Source organism: Coregonus clupeaformis, chromosome 14, assembly GCF_020615455.1.
Source record: "Coregonus clupeaformis isolate EN_2021a chromosome 14, ASM2061545v1, whole genome shotgun sequence".
Taxonomy (NCBI): domain Eukaryota; kingdom Metazoa; phylum Chordata; class Actinopteri; order Salmoniformes; family Salmonidae; genus Coregonus; species Coregonus clupeaformis.
In genome coordinates, this window is record NC_059205.1 from 40,478,812 (window position 1) to 40,505,076 (window position 26,265).

The window sequence follows — 26,265 nt, forward strand, 5'->3', positions numbered from 1 at the left end:
AGAAACTCTAGGCCCCAGGAAAACAAATCCCTCCCACCACTCTGGGACCAATGGTGCCACCTCTGAAATCACAACACAATGTTACAAATGAAAAAACATATTTCACCATTTTGACTTGCGTATCTCCAAATTTAGACTTGCATATCTAAAAATGTAGATGGGCCTATTACCTGTCATTTTTTTGTTATGGTGGTGGGAATGGGCTTCCGTAGTTTTATGTACAGTGGGGAGAACAAGTATTTGATACACTGTCGATTTTGCAGGTTTTCCTACTTACAAAGCATGTAGAGGTCTGTAATTTTTATCATAGGTACACTTCAACTGTGAGAGACGGAATCTAAAACAAAAATCCAGAAAATCACATTGTATGATTTTTAAGTAATTAATTTGCATTTTATTGCATGACGTAAGTATTTGATACATCAGAAAAGCATAACTTAATATTTGGTACAGAAACCTTTGTTTGCAATTACAGAGATCATACGTTTCCTTTAGGTCTTGACCAGGTTTGCACACACTGCAGCAGCGATTTTGGCCCACTCCTCCATACAGACCTTCTCCAGATCCTTCAGGTTTCAGGGCTGTCACTGGGCAATACGGACTTTCAGCTCCCTCCAAAGATTTTCTATTGGGTTCAGGTCTGGATACTAGCTAGGCCACTCCAGGACCTTGAGATGCTTCTTACGGAGCCACTCCTTAGTTGCCCTGGCTGTGTGTTTCGGGTCGTTGTCATGCTGGAAGACCCAGCCACGACCCATCATCAATGCTCTTACTGAGGGAAGGAGGTTGTTGGCCAAGATCTTGCGATACATGGCCCCATCCATCCTCCCCTCAATATGGTGCAGTCATCCTGTCCCCTTTGCAGAAAAGCATCCCCAAATAATGATGTTTCCACCTCCATGCTTCACGGTTGGGATGGTGTTTCTTGGGGTTGTACTCATCCTTCTTCTTCCTCCAAACACGGCGAGTGGAGTTTAGACCAAAAGCTATATTTTTGTCTCATCATACCACATGACCTTCTCCCATTCCTCCTCTGGATCATCCAGATGGTCATTGGCAAACATCAGACGGGCCTGGACATGCGCTGGCTTGAGCAGGGGGACCTTGCGTGCGCTGCAGGATTTTAATCCATGACTGCGTAGTGTGTTACTAATAGTTTTCTTTGAGACTGTGGTCCCAGCTCTCTTCAGGTCATTGACCAGGTCCTGCCGTGTAGTTCTGGGCTGATCCCTCACCTTCCTCATGATCATTGATGCCCCACGAGGTGAGATCTTGCATGGAGCCCCAGACCGAGGGTGATTGACCGTCATCTTGAACTTCTTCCATTTTCTAATAATTGCGCCAACAGTTGTTGCCTTCTCACCAAGCTGCTTGCCTATTGTCCTGTAGCCCATCCCAGCCTTGTGCAGGTCTACAATTTTATCCCTGATGTCCTTACACAGCTCTCTGGTCTTGGCCATTGTGGAGAGGTTGGAGTCTGTTTGATTGAGTGTGTGGACAGGTGTCTTTTATACAGGTAACGAGTTCAAACAGCTGCAGTTAATACAGGTAATGAGTGGAGAACAGGAGGGCTTCTTAAAGAAAAACTAACAGGTCTGTGAGAGCTGGAATTCTTACTGGTTGGTAGGTGATCAAATACTTATGTCATGCAATAAAATGCAAATTAATTACTTAAAAATCATACAATTTAATTTTCTGGATTTTTGATTTAGATTCCGTCTCTCACAGTTGAAGTGTACCTATGATAAAAATTACAGACCTCTACATGCTTTGTAAGTAGGAAAACCTGCAAAATCGGCAGTGTATCAAATACTTGTTCTCCCCACTGTAACTCAGTGCAGCCGGCTGCTACTGCAACAATAAAAGATTTTAACAGGCTGTTACTGCAATTTCAGGTAAAAACTTAATAAAACAAGTCTCAAATATAAGGAAACTGTCTATACATTTCAGCTGTTTCAAAAACATTGCTCTGCTATTACTATTTATACTGGAGGAGTGTTGAGATCAAAGAGACAGTTCTGTCTACACTGTCCTGCTCGGAGTGGGACAATTGTCGGGTGAATGTTGTGCGTGACCTCCGGAGGTAGCGCTCCAGATGTGATAATTTCGCAAGTTTACACAACAAGTTTTGTCTTTCGAGAATCGAAACCTCTCAAATGTCCCTTTGCTATCATCAATGTCAAAATGGTCAAAGAGCTTTTATCCACATAGCCCTGCACTAACATTTATAATACAAAATACCGAAAACACACAGACTGAATACAAATTATTAATTGTGAGTGTGACTGTGTTTTTGGACTGCTAGAAATGCTTGTCCCTTAAGTAGGACTAATTTAGAACAGTTTTCCTTTTTACCCATTTCTTCACATTTTATAAACTTCAGAACTTTCGAATTCCTCAATAGAGTTTTGAATTTTACCAGAAATATAAGGGGGGATATGTTTTTGTATGTTTAAATTTTGTAAAAATTATTATTATTATTATTTTGCTTTGTTCAAATCAGAGCAACCTCCCGAGTGGCGCAGCGGTCTAAGACACTGCATCGCAATGTGGCGGCGTCACTACAGCCTGGGGTTGTAGTGACCAGGAGTCCCATAGGGTGGCGCACAATTGGCCCAACGTCGTCCGGGTTAGGGGAGGGTTTGGCCGGGCGGGCTTTAATTGGCTCATCGCGCTCTAGCGACTCCTTGTGGCAGGCCGGGCGCCTGCAGGCTGACTTCGGTCGTCAGTTGAGTGGTGTTTCCTCCGACACATTGGTGCAGCTGGCTTCCGAGTTAAGCGAGCGGGTGTTAAGAAGCGCGGCTTGGCGGGTCATGTTTCGGAGGACGCATGACTCGACCTTCGCCACTCCCGAGCCCGTTGGGGAGTTGCAGCGATGAGACAAGATCGTAATCATGAAATTGGGGGAAAAAATAGGAATTCAATCTGGACATTACCCAGGCATGTCTGTGGGCTGGGCTTGTGAAACAATTTCACTCACTCCTGTAGCGATGTGCTTTAATTTGTGCATTTAATAGAATGGAATTAGACTTATTTTTAGGACATTGTATGGTGTACATGCCCATCTCGATTGTGAATGTCAGCATTTAAGCCAGCCGATTCCTGTCATGTTTCCTTACTCATGCATGCCTGATAGAAATGGAGTGCCACTGCTTTGCCAAGATGAGTTGTTTATGTTCAGATGGTCATACATTCACATATACAGCTGTGGAAAAAATTAAGAGACCACTGCACATTTTTCTTAAATCAGCATCTCTACATGTATGACAGCCATTCCATTCCAGTGTCTGTTGAATTCCAACACAGGCACACCTCAGTCTAATGAATTAGGTACTGATTAGGTGATCACATGAACCAAATCTTATTTAATGAGGAAAAGTATAAAAACCACTGCTGTGGTCATCACTATCCTCTTGCAATAGGACCAGCTGGATGGAAAAAACTGTGCTAATAGTACCTCAAAAGTAATATTAATCAAAAAATAACTATTGACAATGCCAAAGGAGTTGAAAAGGAAAGTTTTGAGTGAGGAAAAGAAGGGTTCAATTCTGGCTTTACTGGTAGAGGGATACAGTGAGCGTCAGGTTGCTTCCATCCTTAAAATGTCAAAGACGGCGGTTCATAAGAACAAGGTCAAGCAGCAAATATTGGGGACAACAAAGCTACAGACCGGCAGAAGGCGAAAACGACTTTCTACTGACTGGGATGACCGCCAACTCATTCGAATGTCACTCAACAACCGTAGGATGACATCAAGTGACCTACAAAAAGAATGGCAAACGGCAGCTGGGGTGAAGTGCACGGCGAGGACATTTCGAAACAGGCTCCTAGGGGCAGGGCTGAAGTCGTGCAAAGCTAGAAAAAAGCCCTTCATCAGTGAGAAGCAAAGAAGAGCCAGGCTGTGGTTTGCAAAAGACCATAAGGATTGGACCGTAGAGGACTGGAGTAAGGTCATCTTCTCTGATGAGTCCAATTTTCAGCTTTGCCCAACACCTGGTCGTCTAATGGTTAGACGGAGACCTGGAGAGGCCTACAAGCCATAGTGTCTCGCACCCACTGTGAAATTTGGTGGAGGATCGGTGATGATCTGGGGGTGCTTCAGCAAGGCTGGAATCGGGCAGATTTGTCTTTGTGAAGGACGCATGAATCAAGCCACGTACAAGGTTGTCCTGGAAGAAAACTTGCTTCCTTTTGGTTTTTCCAGCAGGACAATGCGCCATGCCACACAGCCAGGTCAATCAAGGTGTGGATGGAGGACCACCAGATCAAGACCCTGTAATGGCCAGCCCAATCTCCAGACCTGAACCCCATTGAAAACTTCTGGAATGTGATCAAGAGGAAGCTGGATGGTCACAAGCCATCAAACAAAGCCGAGCTGCTTGAATTTCTGCGCCAGGAGTGGCGTAGTCACCCAACATCAATGTGAAAGACTGGTGGAGAGCATGCCATGACGCATGAAAGCTGTGATTGAAAATCAGGGTTATTCCACCAAATATTGATTTCTGAACTCTTCCTAAGTTAAAACATTAGTATTGTGTTGTTTAAAAATGAACATGAACTTATTTTCTTTGCATTATTCGAGGTGTGATAACACTGCATCTTTTTTGTTATTTTGACCAGTTGTCATTTTCTGCAAATAAATGCTCTAAATGACAATATTTTTTATTTGGAATTTGGGAGAAATTTTGTTTTTATTTTTACTCAAACACATACCTATAAATAGTAAAACCAGAGAAACTGATAATTTTGCAGTGGTCTCTTACTTTTTTCCAGAGCTGTATATCCTCTGTATCGTTTTAAATTATTTCAAAATGGTACTATTGCAAAGTAATAGATGATAAGCACTGGGTTCTACTTATCTATGAGTGACTGTGACGGAGTGGTGGATTTGTGGCTAGAACAAAGGCCACAAAGCTCAGTCTTGAATTACTTGTCTCCTCTAAAAGGAAATTATTTGCATGAAGCTAGTAGATATGCTCGCCTAGTATTAACCAGGCTGCTGTCTGTTGTAACCTATGCCATAGAGATAAAGCATGATTGATATTTATGGCCCATGCTGCCTTATCCAATTTATTTTTGGGAAAAGCAGCAGTGTAAAGGGTGTGTCCCAAATGCCAACCTATTCCCTATATAGTCCACTACTTTTGACCAAGGCCCATAGGGAATAGGGTGCCATTTAAGAGCCCTTGTCTGTCTAGTGTCTTCCTACCCCCTTCAGGGAGCAGCGGCTCTGAGGGAGATGAACACCTTACTGTGATTACGGATAGCCCTCCATACTGTAACAAACCCCCTGAGTCACCTCCTCTCTGTGGTCCCACATGGTGTACAGCTGGAATGCCACACAATTCGATAAAGACAGATCTCCAATCACGCTCCAAATCAGTTAATTGCAGTAATTTCCTCCTTTTGACAGTCAGGCTCAACCCCTAAATCCCCAGCTGCCATTTAAGGTTGCTAATTTGCGATGCTGTTGAATAGTTAGCTGTTGTCCTCTGGGACACAAAGGCCTCCGTTTCAGCCTAGGTAGTTAAGGAGGAGAACAATACAACTATTGTTATTAGGGTTGGGCAATATCCAGATGTTCATTCCGTTTCTGTACCACATTCGGTATTACCGAATGTGCACACAAGGGGCGCACAAAACAATTTAGGTAACAGGGATCTTGATCCAGGAGGGGATTGAATGTCTCTGCTGTAACCAAGAAGCTTGATCTTGACATCTAGCCACTTAGCTAGCAAGTATGAAAAAAATATAATGAAAAAAACAACAACAATGTATGCACTCACTAACTGTAAGTCGCTGGATAAGAGCGTCTGCTAAATGACTAAAATGTAAATGTAAATTAGCTAACCAAATATAATAATAATAATAATATGCCATTTAGCAGACGCTTTTATCCAAAGCGACTTACAGTCATGCGTGCATACATTTTTTTTGTTTTTTTGTGTATGGGTGGTCCCGGGGATCAAACCCACTACCTTGGCGTTACAAGCGCTGTGCTCTACCAGCTGAGCTACAGAGGACCACAAAATGCATAGCTGGAGCCCTGAGCTGGATATAATTTATGACAAATCTTAGATTTCTTATAGTTATAAGCAGTGGCGTAGCACTCACCCCCGCAAAATTATTATATATATTTTTTAAACGTTATTGAAAATCATACCGTCGGTATTTCGAAATACCCCAGTGTACGGTATATCGCCAAAGCCTAATTGTTATATCCCAATTCTGATGTTGGGAGGTTTTTTTCAGTAGTGACAGACGGCGTGTACAGTTCAGTAGGTCAGTTTCAATATCACACCCCTTTCTTTCTGTGTCTGGTTTGTCTTTTACCTCAGTTCTACCCCCCCCTTTCCTTTCTCTCCCCACCTCTTGGCCAGGGTTTCTGGATGAAGGATGTCAGGCCATTGTCATTGGAGGAGCTGCTTGTATTTACAGGTTACCATGGTGACCTGGCTATTGCTTACAAACAGGTATAGGTTGTTCTATGTGTCTGTGTAGGGCTTGAGCTAAAGACTTGTTGCCGCACACAAAACATCCTCTGTTGTCCTATGCAGCGGAGGCTCTGGGTGTGGACACAACTGGCAAACACTGGGGGTATTAAGTGAGGGAAATTGATGACGCTATTACCCAAAGTTGCAGTCTAAAATGTAGTTTTATGTCCCACGTTATAATTGTTATGTTATTCAGAGTGGTGATTCACCCTTGAGATAAAGGACATTGTTTTGTTGACGTCTTTGAACAAGTGTTACATGTGTGTCTGTGTCTGCGTCTGCGTGTGTGTGTGTGTTTAAGAGGAGGACCTAGTCTATATTGGCAGTGATTAGCAACCAAAGCATGCCCCTGAAACCCCATCCAGGACAGGTGGCAGAACCTCACCCTGGCTCCCAGACATTCCAGACAGGCCTCTGGTGGGTTGGATTTCTCCCTGGCCATGTGGAACGGGCCTGGTCAGGGCCTGCTGCTGTACATCTCTGCCTGGCTGAGGCCTGACCAGAGTATTCATAGATGCCACAAGTGCCAGTTGCCTTAGTTCCAGTCACACATTCTCGTTCTCTTTCTGTCTTTCACACCTGTATAGTAGACACACAGGGGCCCTACGTTTCTCTCACTGTAGCTGCTATTTGTGTGCTTTGCTTTGACCCCCACCGGGTCACAAACTGGCAAAGTTCTTTAGCTTCCAGCTGGCAAGACTTCGCTGCTAATTGTTTTTAGACCCATATGCCACACAAACAAGCATACGGCCGTATGGGGGCTCAACTCCAGGACACCCACACAGTGACAGCCTCATTACTCAATAACCAAAAGCATCCCCTCCCTGTGAGCTGTGGAGCTGTTCTGATTCATTATCCCCATGTCTTTTCTCCTGACTCTCACAGCCCAAGCAGCAATCACAGCTTTGTGTGATAGCGGAGTGCTGCATCGTGCCAAACGTGATTCACACAGACTGAGGCATGCTCACCATGGCTCATAGTATTTGGCACTGAATGACTCAACCCCCCCACACACACACACACACACACACACACACACGCACACACACACAATCAGGGGCTTTGACCTTTAATGCTTTTCAATGTTCTAACAACTGTAGCTGTCAAAGTGTCTGAGACAGATATAGGACCTTAAGCCCTCTGACTGTTTGTTTCCAGGGGGAATGTTAAGTGAGGTGGACATAGTGTTTCCTGTCCTGTCATTGAATAAACTGCTTTGTTGCACCCTACAAAACTGCGCACAGTGCAAGGTCCCAATCACCTCATAAAACCCCAAATGCGTTAAACCCTTCTGGCCGGTTTCCCGCACACAGATTAGGCTAGTCCTGGACTAAAAAGCATGCTGTGGAGATTCTTCATTGAAAGTGCTTTTTAGTCCAGGACTAGGTTTAGCGCCTAATCTGTATTTGTCTGGGAAACCGGCCCTTTTCATTTAATTGAAATCTGTCTTTGCTAGCCTACAGTTTGACTGGTGTTGTTCACATTGACGTTGCTTAATTCATGTATATTTATTGGGTATTCTACAGCTATATGAGTGCAAATGAAATCTTATCAAATTAGACCTGTTTGAGTCTCTGAAGGACCTGCCCTGCCTCTAGTCAAAGACCTCAGTCCTGACAACGGGATGATGACGGTTAGATAGCCAATGATCTTAAACCAACCAGGCAAACAATCTTCTGCAGCCGAGCATGAAGGAGTTATGTAATGGGAATAGCCAGGGGCGTACCCTCCCTGAGACCAGATGAACTTGTAAAAGCAGCCTTCTGACTAGCCTAAATGGTCACATTTTACATTTACATTTACGTCATTTAGCAGACGCTCTTATCCAGAGCGACTTACAGTTAGTGAGTGCATACATCATTTTTTATACTGGCCCCCCGTGGGAAACGAACCCACAACCCTGGCGTTGCAAACGCCATGCTCTACCAACTGAGCTACATCCCTGCCGGCCATTCCCTCCCCTACCCTGGATGACGCTGGGCCAATTGTGCGCCGCCCCATGGGTCTCCCGGTCGCGGCCGGCTACGACAGAGCCTGGATTCGAACCAGGATCTCTAGTGGCACAGCTAGCACTGCGATGCAGTGCCTTAGACCACTGCGCCACTCGGGAGACCTATGACATCTTTTAAAGTTTTTTTCTGCACAGATTTGAAGTCATCTGTTCAGTTGGAGGCATACACATGGTTCCTGTTCCTCTTCAATAGACACTGTTGGTAATTACTTAGTGATAAGTGTATGGGTTTCTGTGGATGTGGTAGTTGGATATTCTCAGAAACACAGACAGAAACTACAATTCGATTTTTACACCTGCTTAGGAGAGGCTATTTTGTGGCCTTGAATTCCCCTGAGAAATGTGTCAATTTCACACGGTAGCTAGCTTCATTTCAACAGTAGCAGGTGTGAGAAGATTCCGTTCTCTTGGGTGTTTAGGCAGTGAAGCTTTGTGGTATATTATTTCATATGCATCCAGAAATATACCTGTTAACTCTGCACCTACATCTCTGTATAGTCTACCATTCCACAGTACAGCGCTATCATGGGATGGGGAAAACGTCATGGATGCAGTTCTATTCTTCTCAGCATTGAAGATTAATGACAGACGTTCCAGTGATGACACACTCAAGCTTAGTTGATTATCTTGTTTAAAAAGAACTTTAAGTCCCTGTATTTCAGTGTCAGAAATTAGGAGTAATAAATTGCACCGGATTATTTTGTTCCCGTCGTCTGTAATCTTTGTATGGGAAGTTGGAGTGATTTAGAAGGAGCTGAGCTGTTCAGTCACTCCACCCCAGTCAATTAGCCAACTGGCACAGGGTGTCTTATTTGAGCTCACCTACCCATATGTTGTACATAAACAATGAATACATTGATTGTGAAACAGCATAGGGTGCCATTTGGGACGCAGACATTGACTGACTCGCTTGCGGCATAGTAAATAAACCTCTGGGAATACTGCCTCCTTTGGACTCAACCTTGTTAGTCCACGGAGATTGATTAAACCTGAAGGGTCCCCAATAGACCTATAGCACTTTCCACTAATGCTCAGTGACATGTGGGCATGACCTATGTGATCTGCTTTCTTCCTAACTACTCTGTACCAATGCACCACCCAGACAGCTAGCCTGTAGCATCAGGTAGATGCACCCAGCGGGTTGATGAATCTTGAATACAACACATCAATTTTTTATCCCAACCCCCCACCCCCTTTGGCTTGCAATTACCTCTTCAACCTGCTATGTCCGTTACATCCTAAAATATTGTCTGCGTCCCAAATGCCACCCTATTCCCTATATAGAGCACTATGGGCCCCGGTCAAAAGTAGTGCACTATATAGGGAATAGTGTACCATTTGGGACGGAACCATCTCACCAGTAGGGAAAAGGTCACATCCTGCACCAGACATCCTGGAGGAGCAGTGAGGCAGTTTAATGGACACAAGGCAGTGCGTACTTTGTAATGTCACATACTTTTATATAATTATTTTGCTAGATTAGGTAGGCTATCAAGCTTGGTTTCAAGTATGATGGTTATTTATTGGGCAAGGAAATTAAATGCCACATACGTCACTGGTGGTTATTGTTTAAAAAACTAAACAATGTTTTTTAATGTGATTAGTTACAGTAGGCTGTGTTTTATGACAAGGTAAGGGATTCACCTTCCACAGTTTTGCATGTCAGTAGATAATATTTTCTCCCTCTTTTATTCTAATTCAATATTTACAATCTATATCTGATGTAATTGAAGGTATTTTCAATAACATGCAGTAGAGTGAAATCCATTGTTTGGTGCTTAGCAGAGGACAACTCTGCCCTCTACAGACGAGCTGTGTTGACTTCACCTTATTTTATCTGGGCTCAACAGAGTTGATGTTAATTCAATTTCCTACCTAAAGCTGATTCCTCTCTGTCAGTGGGATCAACAATACAGCTGTGTCTCGTGATGATCTATTTTTGGTTAGCTGACTTTAATCAAAGTCATAATGAGGCATTAGCAAAAAGCAGTTCACTTCACTATGGCTTCCTATCATTGCATACAAAAGGTGGTGTATAAAGTTTCAAGAGTTAAGAGAAATGTTCATTATAACCCGTTCCTTGTTTAACACATTTTCCTCATTTACCGTGGGATCTTCTGTCCTGCTTCGTCCCTCTGAGGTGTCTCTCTTGTCCCCTCTGTGCAGATGTGAAGGGACCACCCACACACCGCTTTTCCTGCGGCCAGTCGCCATACTCCGAGACCAGTATGTGGGAGAGGAAGTACTGCATCCTGACTGATAGCCAGCTCATCCTGCTCAACAAGGAAGAGGTGAGGAAGTTCCTCCTACCACTACACCTACGCACGCACACACTTTGAGGGACAAAGCAAGGTGTGGATTGTAGGGTGCTCCACCTTGCATCTCTAAAAATCAATCCCGGCTTCTGAGTGTGCAGAATTTTTTTAAATTAAAGATCAGACTTAAATATCCTATATTTACCAGGCTGATAATTATCCTAAGCTACTGGGAAACTATTACTGTTTCAGTATACACTACCGGTCAAAAGTTTTAGAACACCTACTCATTCAAGTTTGTTTTGTTTTTTTACTATTTTCTACATTGTAGAATAATAGTGAAGACATCAAAACTATGAAATAACACATATGTAATCATGTAGTAACCAAAAAAGTGTTAAACAAATCAAAATATATTTAATATTTGAGATTCTTCAAATAGCCACCCTTTGCTTTGATGACAGCTTTGCACATTCTTAATAGTAATAGTAATATGCCATTTAGCAGACGCTTTTATCCAAAGCGACTTACAGTCATGCGTGCATAATTATTTTTTTTTGTGTATGGGTGGTCCCGGGGATCGAACCCACTACCTTGGCGTTACAAGCGCCGCGCTCTACCAGCTGAGCTACAGAGGACCAGCATTCTCTCAACCAGCTTCATGAGGTAGTCACCTGAAATGCATTTCAATTAACAGGTGTGCCTTCTTAAAAGTTCATTTGTGGAATTTATTTCCTTCTTAATGCGTTTGAGCCAATCAGTTGTGTTGTGACAAGGTATACAGAAGATAGCCCTATTTCTCCATTATGGTAAGAACAGCTCAAATAAGCAAAGAGAAACGACAGTCCATCATTACTTTAAGACATGAAGCTCAGTCAATACGGAACATTTAACGTTTCTTTAAGTGCAGTCGCAAAAACCATCAACCGCTATGATGAAACTGGCTCTCATGAGGACTGCCACAGGAATGGAGGACCCAGAGTTACCTCTGATGCAGAGGATAAGTTCATTAGTTACCAGCCTCAGGTATTGTAGCCCAAATTAATGCTTCACAGAGTTCAAGTAACATACACATCTCAACATCAACTGTTCAGAGGAGACTGTGTGAATCAGGCCTTCATGGTCGAATTGCTGCAAAGAAACCACTACTAAAGGACACCAATAAGAAGAAGAGACTTGCTTGGGCCAAGAAATACGAGCAATGGACATTAGACCGATGGAAATTTGTCCTTTGGTCTGGAGTCCAAATTGGAGATTTTTGGTTCCAACTGCCGTGTCTTTGTGAGACGCAGTGTGGGTGAACGGATGATCTCCGCATGTGTATTTCCCACCGTAAAGCATGGAGGAGGAGGTGTTATGGTGTGGGGGTGCTTTGCTGGTGACACTGTCTGTGATTTATTTAGAATTCAAGGCACACTTAACCAGCATGGCTACCACAGCATTCTGCAGCAATACACCATCCCATCTGGTTTGGGCTTAGTGGGAGTATAATTTGTTTTTCAACAGGACAATGACCCAGGCTGTGTAAGGGCTATTTGACCAAGAAGGAGAGTGATGGAGTGCTGCATCAGATGACCTGGCCTCCACAATCCCCCGACCTCAACCAAATTGAGATGGTTTGGGATGAGTCGGACCGCAGAGTGAAGAAAAAGCAGCCAACAAGTGCTCAGCATATGTGGGAACTCCTTCAAGACTGTTGGAAAAGCATTCCAGGTGAAGCTGGTTGAGAGCATGCCAAGAGTATGCAAAGCTGTCATCAAGGCAAAGGGTGGCTATTTGTTTAACACTTTTTTGGTTACTACATGATTCCATATGTGTTATTTCATAGTTTTGATGTCTTCACTATTATTCTACAATGTAGAAAATAGTAAAAAATAAAGAAAAACGCTTGAATGAGTAGGTGTTCTAAAACTTTTGACTAGTAGTGTACATGCAATAGAAAAACATTATTTGTTGATGATGCCCTACTAACAGCGTCTGTGCTATTTTGAATGTTTGGGATGTCTCTACCCTTACGCTAACCATAACCCTTACCTTAGCTATTTTAAATGTAAACTTCAATGGGGTAGGGATGTCCCAAGGATCCCGGATAGCACGGACCGTACTAACAGTGCCTCCTGTCTCCCCCTCTGTGTGATTCTCAGATGCCAGGTCCTACAGAGTCGTCGAAGGGCAGGAGCCTGCGTAGGACAGTCAGTGTTCCTTCAGAGGGACAGTTCCCTGAGTTCCAGGCAGAGGGCGCCTCTATGCTAGGTAAGACACACCACAGACTAGAAAGGAGAGGAGCCTTGCAGTTACCAATCTGTTATACAATGCACTGACTAATGGGAGAGGGAGACTTTGGATGTCTCCCACATGGCACCATATTCCCTATTTAGTGCACTACTGGGCACTGGTCAGAAGTAGTTCACTAAATAGTCAGTGTCATTTGGGATGCAGATATTTTTCCACTGGATTAATTTTCAGTTAGCATTAATGAGAGGATATACTGCACACAGTAAGTTCATTATAGATGGAAGCCTTCCGCCTTGATATAAATAAATACATGTTAGATGATTTGTATGCAGTGAGCGGTATTCACTTATGTTTGAGGACTTCTTATAGGTTTTTTAATGCATACAGACTCATCTGAACATTACTAACTGGTGCAACAAGAATTAAACGAGTCTACGACTTTTTTTAAATCTTATCTCCAATGGCTCAGGACCATAGAGAAACTTTGAAATTCCTGATATGGGTGATATGGTGGTGATTGTTCTCCATCTACGTATCCCTCCTTGAGTTCGTAAAACATACTCTGCGACAAAGGAGTAGTCTGCAAGTATGAAGAACAATGGCACAGGCACCGGTGGGGTGGATAAAAAACTGCTAGCAGCATCCGTTACATAACCACGGCAGAGCTTTTTTGAAAATATGACACAGCTGTAGCAGGGAGCATTATTATCAACTGAAATAACTTAATTCTCTTATGATGAGTCTGTGGACTGCTACTGACCTCTTCCTGCTTGGTCCGTGAAAAACAGCTGTAAGCTCCCAAAGGGAACAAAATGACAAGTTATTAGCAGAGGGTAACCTTGTAATAATAACAGGATGGAGTGATAACTATGTTAAATGTCTTGTATCTGTTTTCGTGAGGGTTTCATTTCATTTTGGCCGGTTAGTGGTGATGTTCTACTACTGGCGTCCGTAGGCCGGGAGATGTTCTGTGGTGTAGGTGTCTTAGAGAACGTATAGACGGAGACAAAGCACCCTGTGTCTAACCTCTATCCATCCATCTCACATGGTCTGAGTAGCATGGCTGACCCCAGTGCCTTGACTTGGGCTTTTCCCAGCCAAGGCATTCACTGAGGGAATCTGCGGGGGTGCAGCTGCTGGCTGGAGGGGTGCTGGGCTGGGTTGGGCTGGGCTGGGGGGTCAGTGGTAATAGGGAAGGGGTCTTTGGGCTGGTTGTATTGTGACAGCAGCTGATGTGTAGAGGAATGAGGACGGACATGGTCTGCCTCCCAAATGGCACACTATCCCCTATATACTGCACTACTTTTGACCAGAACCCTGGTCAAAAGTATGCAGTATATAAGGGCATAGGGTGCCATTTGAGACACAGACCCTGTAACTGTGGGAGTTATTCATTCTCATGACCCTCTTAATGTTCTCTGTCCTGCCCTCAAATGGGGGAGAGGGGGTTATTTATATGTTAATCTATACTCTTCTTTGACAAAAGTGCCTCCAATGCTAGGTTTCAGGCCAATACTGGGATTCTATGGTCATTCAACGATCATTTTGATTGACATGTAGAGCAAACAAAAAAAGAGAGGAGGAAACTTTCTGAGATTAATGGAAAGTATAAAACTATGTGGACACCCCTTCAAATGAGTGGATTCAGCTATTAGCTGACAGGTGTATAAAATCGAGCACACAGCCATGCAATCTCCATAGACAAACGTTGGCTGTAGAATGGCCTTACTGAAGAGCTCAGTGACTTTCAACGTGGCACTGTCATAGGATGCCACCTTTCCAACAAGTCAGTTCGTCAATTTTCTACCCTGCTAGAGCTGCCCCGGTCAACTGTATGTGCTGTTATTGTGAAGTGGAAATGTCTAGGAGCAACAACGGCTCAGCCGCGAAGTGGTAGGCCACACAAGCTCACAGAACGGGACTGCCGAGTGCTGAAGCACGTAGCGTGTAAAAATCGTCTGTCCTCAGTTGCAACACCCTCTGGAAACAACGTCCGCACAACAACTGTTCGTCGGGAGCTTCATGAAATGGGTTTCCATGGCCGAGCAGCCGCACACAAGCCTAAGATCGCCATTGGACTCTGGAGCAGTGGAAACGCATTCTCTATAGTGATGAATCACGCTTCACCACCATCACGGTGAAGAATGGTGGTGGCAGCATCATGCTGTGGGGATGATTTTCAGCGCCAGGGACTGGGAAACTAGTCAGGATTGAGGGAAGATTAACAGAACAAAGTACAGAGAGATCCTTGATGAAAACCTGCTTACTTTCCAAATGCACTGTATATATAGTGAACAAAAATATAAATGCAACAATTTCTAAGATTTTACGGAGTTACAGTTCTTATAAGGAAATCAGTCAATTGAAATAAATTCATTAGGCCCTAATCTATGGATTTCACATGACTGGGAATACAGATATGCATCTGTTGGTCACAGATACGTTTAAAAAAGTAGGAGTGTGGCTCAGAAAACCAGTTTGCCTCATGCAGCAAACTGGAGGTGATTGTGGCAGATGAATGCATGACAATGGGCCTCAGGATCTTGTCACTGTATCTCTGTGCATTCAAATTGGCATTGATAAAATTCAATTTTGTTCGTTGTCTGTAGCTTATGCCTGCCCATACCATAACGACACCACCACGGGGCACTCTGTTCACAATGTTGACATCAGCAAACCGCTTGCCCACACAACACCATACACGTGGTCTGCGGTTGTGAGGCCGGTTGGATGTACTGCCAAATTCTCTAAAACGACGTTGGAGACGGCTTATGGTAGAGAAATGAACATTACATTATCTGGCAACAGCTCTGGTGGACATTCCTGCATTCAGCATGCCAGTTGTACGTTCCCTAAAAACTTTAGAGATCTGTGGCATTGTGTTTTGTGATAAAATGGCACATTTGAGAGTGGCCTTTTATTGTCCCCAGCACAAGGTGCACCTCTGTAATGATAATGCTGTTTAATCAGCTTCTTGATATGCCACACCTGTCAGGTCGATGGATTATCTTGGCAGAGGAGAAATGCTAACTAAAAGGGATATAAGCAAATTTGTGTACAAAATTGGAGAGAAGGAAGTATGGAACATTTCTGATACACTGCCGGTGGAAAATAAGTATTTGGTCACCTACAAACAAGCAAGATTTCTGGCTCTCACAGACCTGTAACTTCTTCTTTAAGAGGCTCCTCTGTCCTCCACTCGTTACCTGTATTAATGGCACCTGTTTGAACTTGTTATCAGTATAAAAGACACCTGTCCACAACCTCAAACAGTCACACTCCAAACTCCACTATGGCCAAGACCAAAGATCTGTCAAAGGACACCAGAAACACAATTGTAGACCTGCACCAGGCTGGGAAGACTGAATCTGCAATAGGTAAGCAGCTTGGTTTGAAGAAATCAACTGTGGGAGCAATTATTAGGAAATGGAAGACATACAAGACCACTGATAATCTCCCTCGATCTGGGGCTCCACGCAAGATCTCACCCCGTGGGGTCAAAATGATCACAAGAACGGTGAGCAAAAATCCCAGAACCACACGGGGGGACCTAGTAAATGACCTGCAGAGAGCTGGGACCAAAGTAACAAAGCCTACCAACAGTAACACACTACGCCGCCAGGGACTCAAATCCTGCAGTGCCAGACGTGTCCCCCTGCTTAAACCAGTACATGTCCAGGCCCGTCTGAAGTTTGCTAGAGTGCATTTGGATGATCCAGAAGAGGATTGGGAGAATGTCATATGGTCAGATGAAACCTAAATATAACTTTTTGGTAAAAACTCAACTCGTCGTGTTTGAAGGACAAAGAATGCTGAGTTGCATCCAAAGAACACCATACCTACTGTGAAGCATGGGGGTGGAAACATCATGCTTTGGGGCTGTTTTTCTGCAAAGGGACCGGGACGACTGATCCGTGTAAAGGAAAGAATGAATGGGGCCATGTATCGTGAGATTTTGAGTGAAAACCTCCTTCCATCAGCAAGGGCATTGAAGATGAAACGTGGCTGGGTCTTTCAGCATGACAATGTTCCCAAACACACCGCCCGGGCAACGAAGGAGTGGCTTTGTAAGAAGCATTTCAAGGTCCTGGAGTGGCCTAGCCAGTCTCCAGATCTCAACCCCATAGAAAATATTTGGAGGGAGTTGAAAGTCCGTGTTGCCCAGCGACAGCCCCAAAACATCACTGCTCTAGAGGAGATCTGCATGGAGGAATGGGCCAAAATACCAGCAACAGTGTGTGAAAACCTTGTGAAGACTTACAGAAAACGTTTGACCTGTGTCATTGCCAACAAAGGGTATATAACAAAGTATTGAGAAACTTTTGTTATTGACCAAATACTTATTTTCCACCATAATTTGCAAATAAATTCATTAAAAATCCTACAATGTGATTTTCTGGAAAAAAAATCTCATTTTGTCTGTCATAGTTGACGTGTACCTATGATGAAAATTGCAGGCCTCTCTCATCTTTTTAAGTGGGAGAACTTGCACAATTGGTGGCTGACTAAATACTTTTTTTCCCCACTGTATTTTACAAGGGACATTATAGAGGTCGCATACATTCACACCTGTGAAATACCTTTCCACCATGTTATTCTATTCCTCCACCATTGGCAGTGTTTTGATGACTAGGCTTTGTGACACATGACACTGAATTGCATTATTAGAGAAAAGTAATTAACATTTCTGGTACTTCCCTGCCTTAACACCAAATAATTTACAGGTTATGAAACACTGCACCTTTTTGTTGTTTGTGTATATAAGAGTATTTGAATTAAAGCATTTCCACATGTTTTTCTGTTTTTTTTGGTACTCCACCTGTAAAATTGTTAGGTCAGCTGAAACCTGAGGTTGTTGCGTCACTGAGATGACTGTTATGTAAAGCATTAAACACTGAGAATCTCACTGCCGATAGACTGCCGATAGGTTCTTAATCACAGTGGGAGGCCGTTCTTTCTCTTGCTAAAACAAAAGCGGTACCTGCTGCGTGTCCCGACCCGGTACTGAAGAACCTACCGTTTCTACTTGTAGAATCGCAATGGTCAGCAGTGGCCAACAACTTGACTTTGAGCAAATCAGAGAGCATGAACCCCCACGTGGGGGAGTGACAACAAAAAGGAAAAAAGAGAGCATTTTCTCCGTACATCCACGGATGAGACAGTCACACTTCATATTCAATGTAGGCTATGGTATGGTAGCTAGGTAAGTGCACAGACGCAATGCACACAACACTAAATACTTCCTCCAAGCTAGCTAACCACTGTAGCTAGTATTGGCATTATAATTAAATCACAATAAATTAGCTGGTTTCCATGAAACAGCTGCCTGTGTTAGCTGCCGAGTTAGCTAGCTAGCTAGCTATATACAGTTGAAGTCTGAAGTTTACATACACCTTAGCCAAATACATTTAAACTCAGTTTTTCACAATTCCTGACATTTAATCCTAGTAAAATTCCCTGTTTTAGGTCAGTTAGGATCACCACTTTATTTTAAGAATGTGAAATGTCAGAATAATAGTAGAGAGAATGATTTATTTCAGCTTTTATTTCTTTCATCACATTCCCAGTGGGTCAGAAGTTTACATACAGTGGGGAGAACAAGTATTTGATACACTGCCGATTTTGCAGGTTTTCCTACTTACAAAGCATGTAGAGGTCTGTAATTTTTATCATAGGTACACTTCAACTGTGAGAGACGGAATCTAAAACAAAAATCCAGCAAATTACATTGTATGATTTTTAAGTAATTAATTTGCATTTTATTGCATGACATAAGTATTTGATCACCTACCAACCAGTAAGAATTCCGGCTCTCACAGACCTGTTAGTTTTTCTTTAAGAAGCCCTCCTGTTCTCCACTCATTACCTGTATTAACTGCACCTGTTTGAACTCGTTACCTGTATAAAAGACACCTGTCCACACACTCAATCAAACAGACTCCAACCTCTCCACAATGGCCAAGACCAGAGAGCTGTGTAAGGACATCAGGGATAACATTGTAGACCTGCACAAGGCTGGGATGGGCTACAGGACAATAGGCAAGCAGCTTGGTGAGAAGGCAACAACTGTTGGCGCAATTATTAGAAAATGGAAGAAGTTCAAGATGACAGTCAATCACCCTCGGTCTGGGGCTCCATGCAAGATCTCACCTCGTGGGGCATCAATAATCATGAGGAAGGTGAGAGATCAGCCCAGAACTACACGGCAGGACCTGGTCAATGACCTGAAGAGAGTTGGGACCACAGTCTCAAAGAAAACCATTAGTAACACACTACGCCGTCATGGATTAAAATCCTGCAGCGCACGCAAGGTCCCCCTGCTCAAGCCAGCGCATGTCCAGGCCCGTCTGAAGTTTGCCAATGACCATCTGGATGATCCAGAGGAGGAATGGGAGAAGGTCATGTGGTCTGATGAGACAAAAATATAGCTTTTTGGTCTAAACTCCACTCGCCATGTTTGGAGGAAGAAGAAGGATGAGTACAACCCCAAGAACACCATTCCAACCGTGAAGCATGGAGGTGGAAACATCATTCTTTGGGGATGCTTTTCTGCAAAGGGGACAGGACGACTGCACCGTATTGAGGGGAGGATGAATGGGGCCATGTATCGCGAGATCTTGGCCAACAACCTCCTTCCCTCAGTAAGAGCATTGAAGATGAGTCGTGGCTGGATTCTTCCAGCATGACAACGACCCGAAACACACAGCCAGGGCAACTAAGGAGTGGCTCTGTAAGAAGCATCTCAAGGTCCTGGAGTGGCCTAGCCAGTCTCCAGACCTGAACCCAATAGAAAATCTTTGGAGGGAGCTGAAAGTCCGTATTGCCCAGCGACAGCCCCGAAACCTGAAGGATCTGGAGAAGGTCTGTATCGAGGAGTGGGCCAAAATCCCTGCTGCAGTGTGTGCAAACCTGGTCAAGACCTACAGGAAACGTATAATCTCTGTAATTGCAAACAAAGGTTTCTGTACCAAATATTAAGTTCTGCTTTGCTGATGTATCAAATACTTATGTCATGCAATAATATGCACATTAATTACTTAAAAATCATACAATGTGATTTTCTGGATGTTTGTTTTAGATTCCGTCTCTCACAGTTGAAGTGTACCTATGATAAAAATTACAGACCTCTACATGCTTTGTAAGTAGGAAAACCTGCAAAATCGGCAGTGTATCAAATACTTGTTCTCCCCACTGTACACTCAATTAGTATTTGGTAGCATTGCCTTTAAATTGTTTAACTTGGGTCAAATGTTTCGGGTAGCCTTCCACAAGCTTCCACAATAAGTTGGGTGAATTTTGGCCCATTCCTCCTGACAGAGCTGGTGTAACTGAGTCAGGATTGTAGGCCTCCTTGCTCGCACACGCTTTTTCAGTTCTGCCCACAATTTTTTTTTGTGATGGCCACTCCAATACCTTGACTTTGTTGTCCTTAAGCCATTTTGCCACAAATTTGGAAGTATGCTTGGGGTCATTGTCCATTTGGAAGACCCATTTGCGACCAAGCTTTAACTTCCTGACTGATGTCTTGAGATGTTGCTTCAATATATCCACATCATTTTCCTTCCTCATGATGCCATCCGTTTTGTGAAGTGCACCAGTCCCTCCTGCAGCAAAGCACCCCCACAGCATGATGCTGCCACCCCCGTGCTTCACGGTTGGGATGGTGTTCTTCGGCTTGCAAGCCTTCCCCTTTTCCTCCAAACATAACGATGGTCAATTATGGCCAAACAGTTCTATTTTTGTTTCATCAGACCAGAGGACATTTCTCCAAAAAGTACGATCTTTGTCCCCATGTGCAGTTGCAAACCGTAGTCTGGCTTTTTATGGCGGTTTTGGAGCAGTGGCTTCTTCCTTGCTGAGCGGCCTTTCAGGTTATGTCGATATAGGACTCGTTTTACTGTGGATATAGATATATTTGTACCTGTTTCCTCCAGCATCTTCACAAGGTCCTTTGCTGTTGTTTTGGGATTGATTTGCACTTTTCGCACCAAAGTCCGTTCAACTCTAGGAGACAGAACGCATCTCCTTCCTGAGCGGTATGACGGCTGTGTGGTCCCATGGTGTTTATACTTGCGTACTATTGTTTGTACAGATGAACGTGGTACCTTCAGGCGTTTGGAAATTGCTCCCAAGGATGAACCAGACTTGTGGAGGTCTACAATTTTTTTTCTGAGGTCTTGGCTGATTTCCTTTGATTTTCCCATGATGTCAAGCAAAGAGTCGCTGAGTTTGAAGGTAGGCCTTGAAATACATCCACAGGTACACCTCCAATTTACTCAAATGATGTCAATTAGCCTATCAGAAGCTTCTAAAGCCATGACATCATTTTCTGGAATTTTCCAAGCTGTTTAAAGGCACAGTCAATTTAGTGTATGTAAACTTCTGACCCACTGGAATTGTGATACGGTGAATTATAAGTTAAATAATCTGTCTGTAAACAATTGTTGGAAAAATTACTTGTATCATGCACAAAGTAGATGTCCTAACCGACTTGCCAAAACTGTAGTTTGTTAACAAGAAATGTGTGGAGTGGTTGAAAAACAAGTTTTATTGACTCCAACCTAAGTGTATGTAAACTTCTGACTTCAACTGTAGCTACAGTATGTTGTGCTAGCTAACAATATGCTAACATTAGCTAGGTAGCTAAACATTTGGCTAAGGGCTGGCACTGGCAGTATGGGATTATGTAAAGTGAGTGAATAAACAAATAAAAATCCTTGTTATCTTGCTAGGTAGTTATCTAGCTGTGGGCATCTGGCTAGAACAACAATTACTTTCTACAAAATAGCAACATTAGCACAGCTAGCTAGCTAACATTGGAATTAACAACACACACATACATGCATTGCCAAACAACGCTACTGGCACCTTCTGGTTTGGAGTATTTTAACAAGGCTGAGTGGCTGACGACTTCAAGGTCTTTGCTGTGTGAAGACAAAAGAGATTGACTGCCAACACTGTTCAGGGTTGCCTAAGTACTGTCGGCAGGCAAACGTTTGACAATCCTACCGTTGTGTCTTAAGCTTTTTAAGGCTATGATATGTGTGTGAAAGTTTACAGAATAGGACAGCTTTTCACGCTCGAATGGAGGCATTTTGACTTGACATTTCTGCGGAGTAAGTTGTTGACAGTTGTTGACAAGTTTATATCCATTCAAATCTGCAAAGAACTTGGGATGTGATCCCATCAACTCTCCTGACTGAAAAAGTTTTCGAATTTTGTACAATCTACCATAAATAATCTCCTGATCATATGCCGCACACACCCTTTTTGCTTGGGCGATGGAGGGGGCAGAGGCTTTGCTCTGGCAGGGAAGTTCCACACGTCTTGAGAACGGTATGTGAGCTCGCAGATGGAAGGGCTGCTATTGTTGTGCTAATTTCAAAAGACTTATAGAGAAGAGAAAGGCTGTGTGGGGTTGACTGGCTTGGGCTCAGGCTTTTCTGCATTCCTGCATGTCTTGAAGGGAGGCGAAAGAACAGCCAAGGATGAGATGGTAGCCTAAGCGAGCACCAGGATCTTGTGAAATTGCCTGGTAGATTTTCTGCAGAATGTGTTTTCTGGATTGTAAACTATGGAATTCATATGGGGTAAGTTCAAGTTGTTTTAATATTTTTTTACTTACCAAACAATTGTAGAATACATAAAGAGCATTCGTGTGAGAACTCTCGCACCACTACTCAGGAGGACCCTGTCGAGAACTTTTCCATGCGCAACCAGTTACTTTTGGCCACTCAAAACAACACCTACATTAATTTGTTTTGGATGTTCAATCAATTTGTCTAGTGTTTGGTCAGAAACGTTTAGGCTACGCCGCTGTTGGTATCAATACCTTGTAAGATACAATATAACATCATGTGGCTACAATGTAGAAACATTGTTGTTACTTTGTAGCATGTTGACAGACACGTGATATTCTGGTCATGTAATCTGTCAAATGATTTAATTGATCTATTATCCTACACCTAGGTTATTGTTTGTTATCTGGCAACCTTAAAGGTCCAAATGCAGCCATATTTATATCCATATCAAATCATTTCTGGGTAACAATTAAAGGAAAACTCCACCCAAAAACTATCTTTTGGTATTTGTTTCATTAGTCCATTGTTGATATAGTCCCAAAATGTTTTGCATGTCAGCAATCAAGTTTTCAAGATATGTAACTGTCGAAATGCAGAAATCTGATCCGTATGATGCATTTTGCATCATATGATGCTGCGTTTTGCAGCTTTTGTTGTTGTTGACAATCTCATTATTTCACTTCACTTGTCCATAATCAAAAGTTTGTTTATAATCATTATGAATTATATTTGCCAAATAGCAAGTATACAACCCGTAGAATCTGTCAACTCTGTCAACTCTTTTACTTACGTTCTCTCCATGGGGGAAAACAATTCTCTGTAATGACATTTCTGTCAATTACTCTGCTCACAGCCGATGTTTACTGCATTTTGTTACCAGAGTGACCATTTCCACAAGGACATATTTTCACATTCATAATGAATGCAGGCAAAAATAAATCGAAGAAAATGTCAATACAGAGAAGTGTCAGTAGGGGCCACAAAGCATTCATGTGAAAATAGGCAGGGCATGGAAACCATTATGTAACAATGATTACAGATAAAACCAAGACCATTGCTGTGTTACTTGGACATAAAACTGGCTCCATGGGTTGATGGGGATTCCTTGAATAGTTGTTGTGATACAGAATGTTTACAGTTGGACAATGGATACATCCCATTGGATGCACCCATTCATAACAAGTGGCTGTGTCAATGGTCTCTGATGAGGATGGCTTCATAAGATGGATACATGTCAGGACTTGTTTTTGGGTTGAAATAATATTTTCTGGAACTTCCCAATCTTGTAATTCCTGTATCATTCTAGATATAGTGTTTGAAGAAAAAAATGGTTATTATGTGGCACAAAGACAGTGGCACATCTCCTATCTTTACCTTAATGAAAGATTTCAGTGTATTTGTATAAAGCCCTTCACACTGTATTTGTACATCTAGGTTTTGCTTGTCATAAGGCAAACATTGTTTCGCCATGTGCCCCTGTGCTGACCTGAGGGTGCAGGTGTGTTTGTTCTGGTTTATGATTGGACAGGGAATGAACAGATGGTGTGTTTCACATTCCACACGTTCTTCACACTATTGCCATGTGACATCTTACCAGTGAGAGACGCTCATTCCTACACCACCATGTCACTTGTGTAACAGGTGTTCGTATTGTTTTGCTTTTTCCCTGTTGCGACATGTTTTGACGATCAGTGCTTAGTTTGCGCTGTAAGGATTATGTAAGAAATTAATTTATATGGATGTGCCCCTGTAATCCTTTCTAAATGAACCCTATAGCTGCCTGTCTACAGACACTATACTTGGGTACTATAGCACATAGCTAGGTACTTTGTCATCAACTCCACCTGATTTAAATCTCTGATATGTTTTACATTTATTTTTCATCACCCAAAACATTCTACAGTAGACAGTGCTGTTATTTCAGGTTTTTCTTTCAGCATTATCCAAACAATATCATGAATTAACAATAAATTGTTACAATGGCATTCTATCAAATGATGTATCAATTCCTTCCTCGCTGACTGGCTGTCAGTCTTGCCACAGCAGCCTTTATCTAGCACAGTATGTCAAGGTCACTACTCAGGGCTGTCTACAGGAGCTGACTGTGAGGCAGGCAGTCGTCAGACAGTCTGGTGGGGAACCGTGCGGCCTGCAGACAACATGGTCCCATTCCAAATAGCGCTCTATTCCCTATATAGTGTACTACGTTTGACTAGGGCCCATCCAAATGAATGCACTATATAGGGAATAGGGTGCCATTTGAAACGCCTTGCCCCCTGCTGCGTCCGTTCCTGAAAATCCAGTTAAACAATTGATTCGGTGCAGGCCTTCCTGAAATCAATATCTTGTTAAAAGATAAGTGCGGGGTTAAAATGCATAGCCTGCCACGCGGGGAAATTAGGCCCCCACTGTAATTAGAAGTGATGCTTACTGGGAGATTTCTATCAGAACACTGTTTATACCAGGTAGCCGCTAGCCTAATCATCTGGGCCTGTATTCATAAAGCATCTCAGAGTAGGAGTGCAGATCTAGGATCAGGTCCCCCCCTGTCCATTCATTAGCCTATAACCTAAAAGGCAAAAGTGATCGTAGATTGTCCTTGTTAGCATGTAGCTGGTATGGTAGGCTAGTTGTATGCTGTTTTTACGTCAAGGTGCTCCATTATCTCCAAACGTGATGGGGTAAGAAATCACAATGTAGCATAGGCCTACATGCTATTGAACATAATATGGTTTCAATAGATCAAAATACATTTGATTGAAGGATAAAGATTCAAATATCTTGAAAACATAATTCTTCTTTGGCCACTCACCACTTCATTGTGCTTGCGATATCTGAAGTATGGATGGTGATCATCAATCATTCATATTTCGCAGCACTTTGGGCTATTATTGAATTTAGCCCAGCCCCAGGTTTTTACTTAACTCGCAACGCCCACACCATTGCTGCTACTGCATGATAAGGACTATGGAAATGATATTCCCTGAGGAAAATTCTGCAGTTTAAGTAACTTTCAGTGTTGGGTAACTTGGGTCACATGCTGCACAATGCACATAGTCAACAATTTAGGATTTCACTAGCTGAATTATGCAGCTGAATATGTACTAAAGCTCTAACGTAGAGGACAAGGCACTGCTGCACTGTTCAAACACTGTTACCGGGGATTGCTGATCCACAAATCTGTGTTGTGTTCGTTGTTGTTTTTCATAGTTGACTCTCCCAACCACTGCAGATTTCTTACCACTGAGTTATTGGACTAATGAGGGATTGTTCAAATAACAGCTTTTTAGCAAGGGTCTGGAGTTGTATCTGTGTGGAATGCTGCATAGTAGCTTTATAAATGGACATTAACTCAGTCTTTCATCTTTTTGCTGTGCATAAGGAGAAGTCTGGCTCTTGCAGTTAAATAGTGGACATTTCTAATTTTCTGATTATATTTTCAGACAGTGGTGATTCACTGTAGCTTGCGGCAAACATTAAAGCAGACACATGGAGTCACTTGCAAATGTTAACTGTAAATGGTCAACAAATTGAAAGGGCCTCTTATAAGTATCTTTGTATTTGGATAGATAAAAAGCTGAGTTTCAAACAGCACGTTGACATTTTTTTCAGGAATAAATCGTGTTTCTCTGTCAGTAAGGAAAGTCCTTGTCCAAGGGACTGTTTTTTATCTGTGCTATATTATGGTG

The 26,265-nt window shown here is 42.8% G+C and overlaps 1 protein-coding gene across 4 annotated transcripts in view; it reads left to right on the forward strand.

Annotated features, from left to right (window-relative positions):
• The window catches only part of LOC121580902 (ras GTPase-activating protein nGAP-like), a 99,550-nt gene that overhangs the window by 38,185 nt on the left and 35,100 nt on the right, over nt 1-26,265 (forward strand). For 3 of the 4 annotated variants that reach the window (XM_041896070.2, XM_041896072.2, XM_041896071.2), the window contains exons 2-3: nt 10,672-10,796; nt 12,905-13,013. In XM_041896070.2, the coding sequence (XP_041752004.2) occupies nt 10,672-10,796; nt 12,905-13,013 (234 nt within the window). Of the gene's footprint in view, nt 1-10,671; nt 10,797-12,904; nt 13,014-22,425; nt 22,586-26,265 lie in introns of those variants that run through there. The other variant, XM_041896074.2, reaches the window with a different exon arrangement.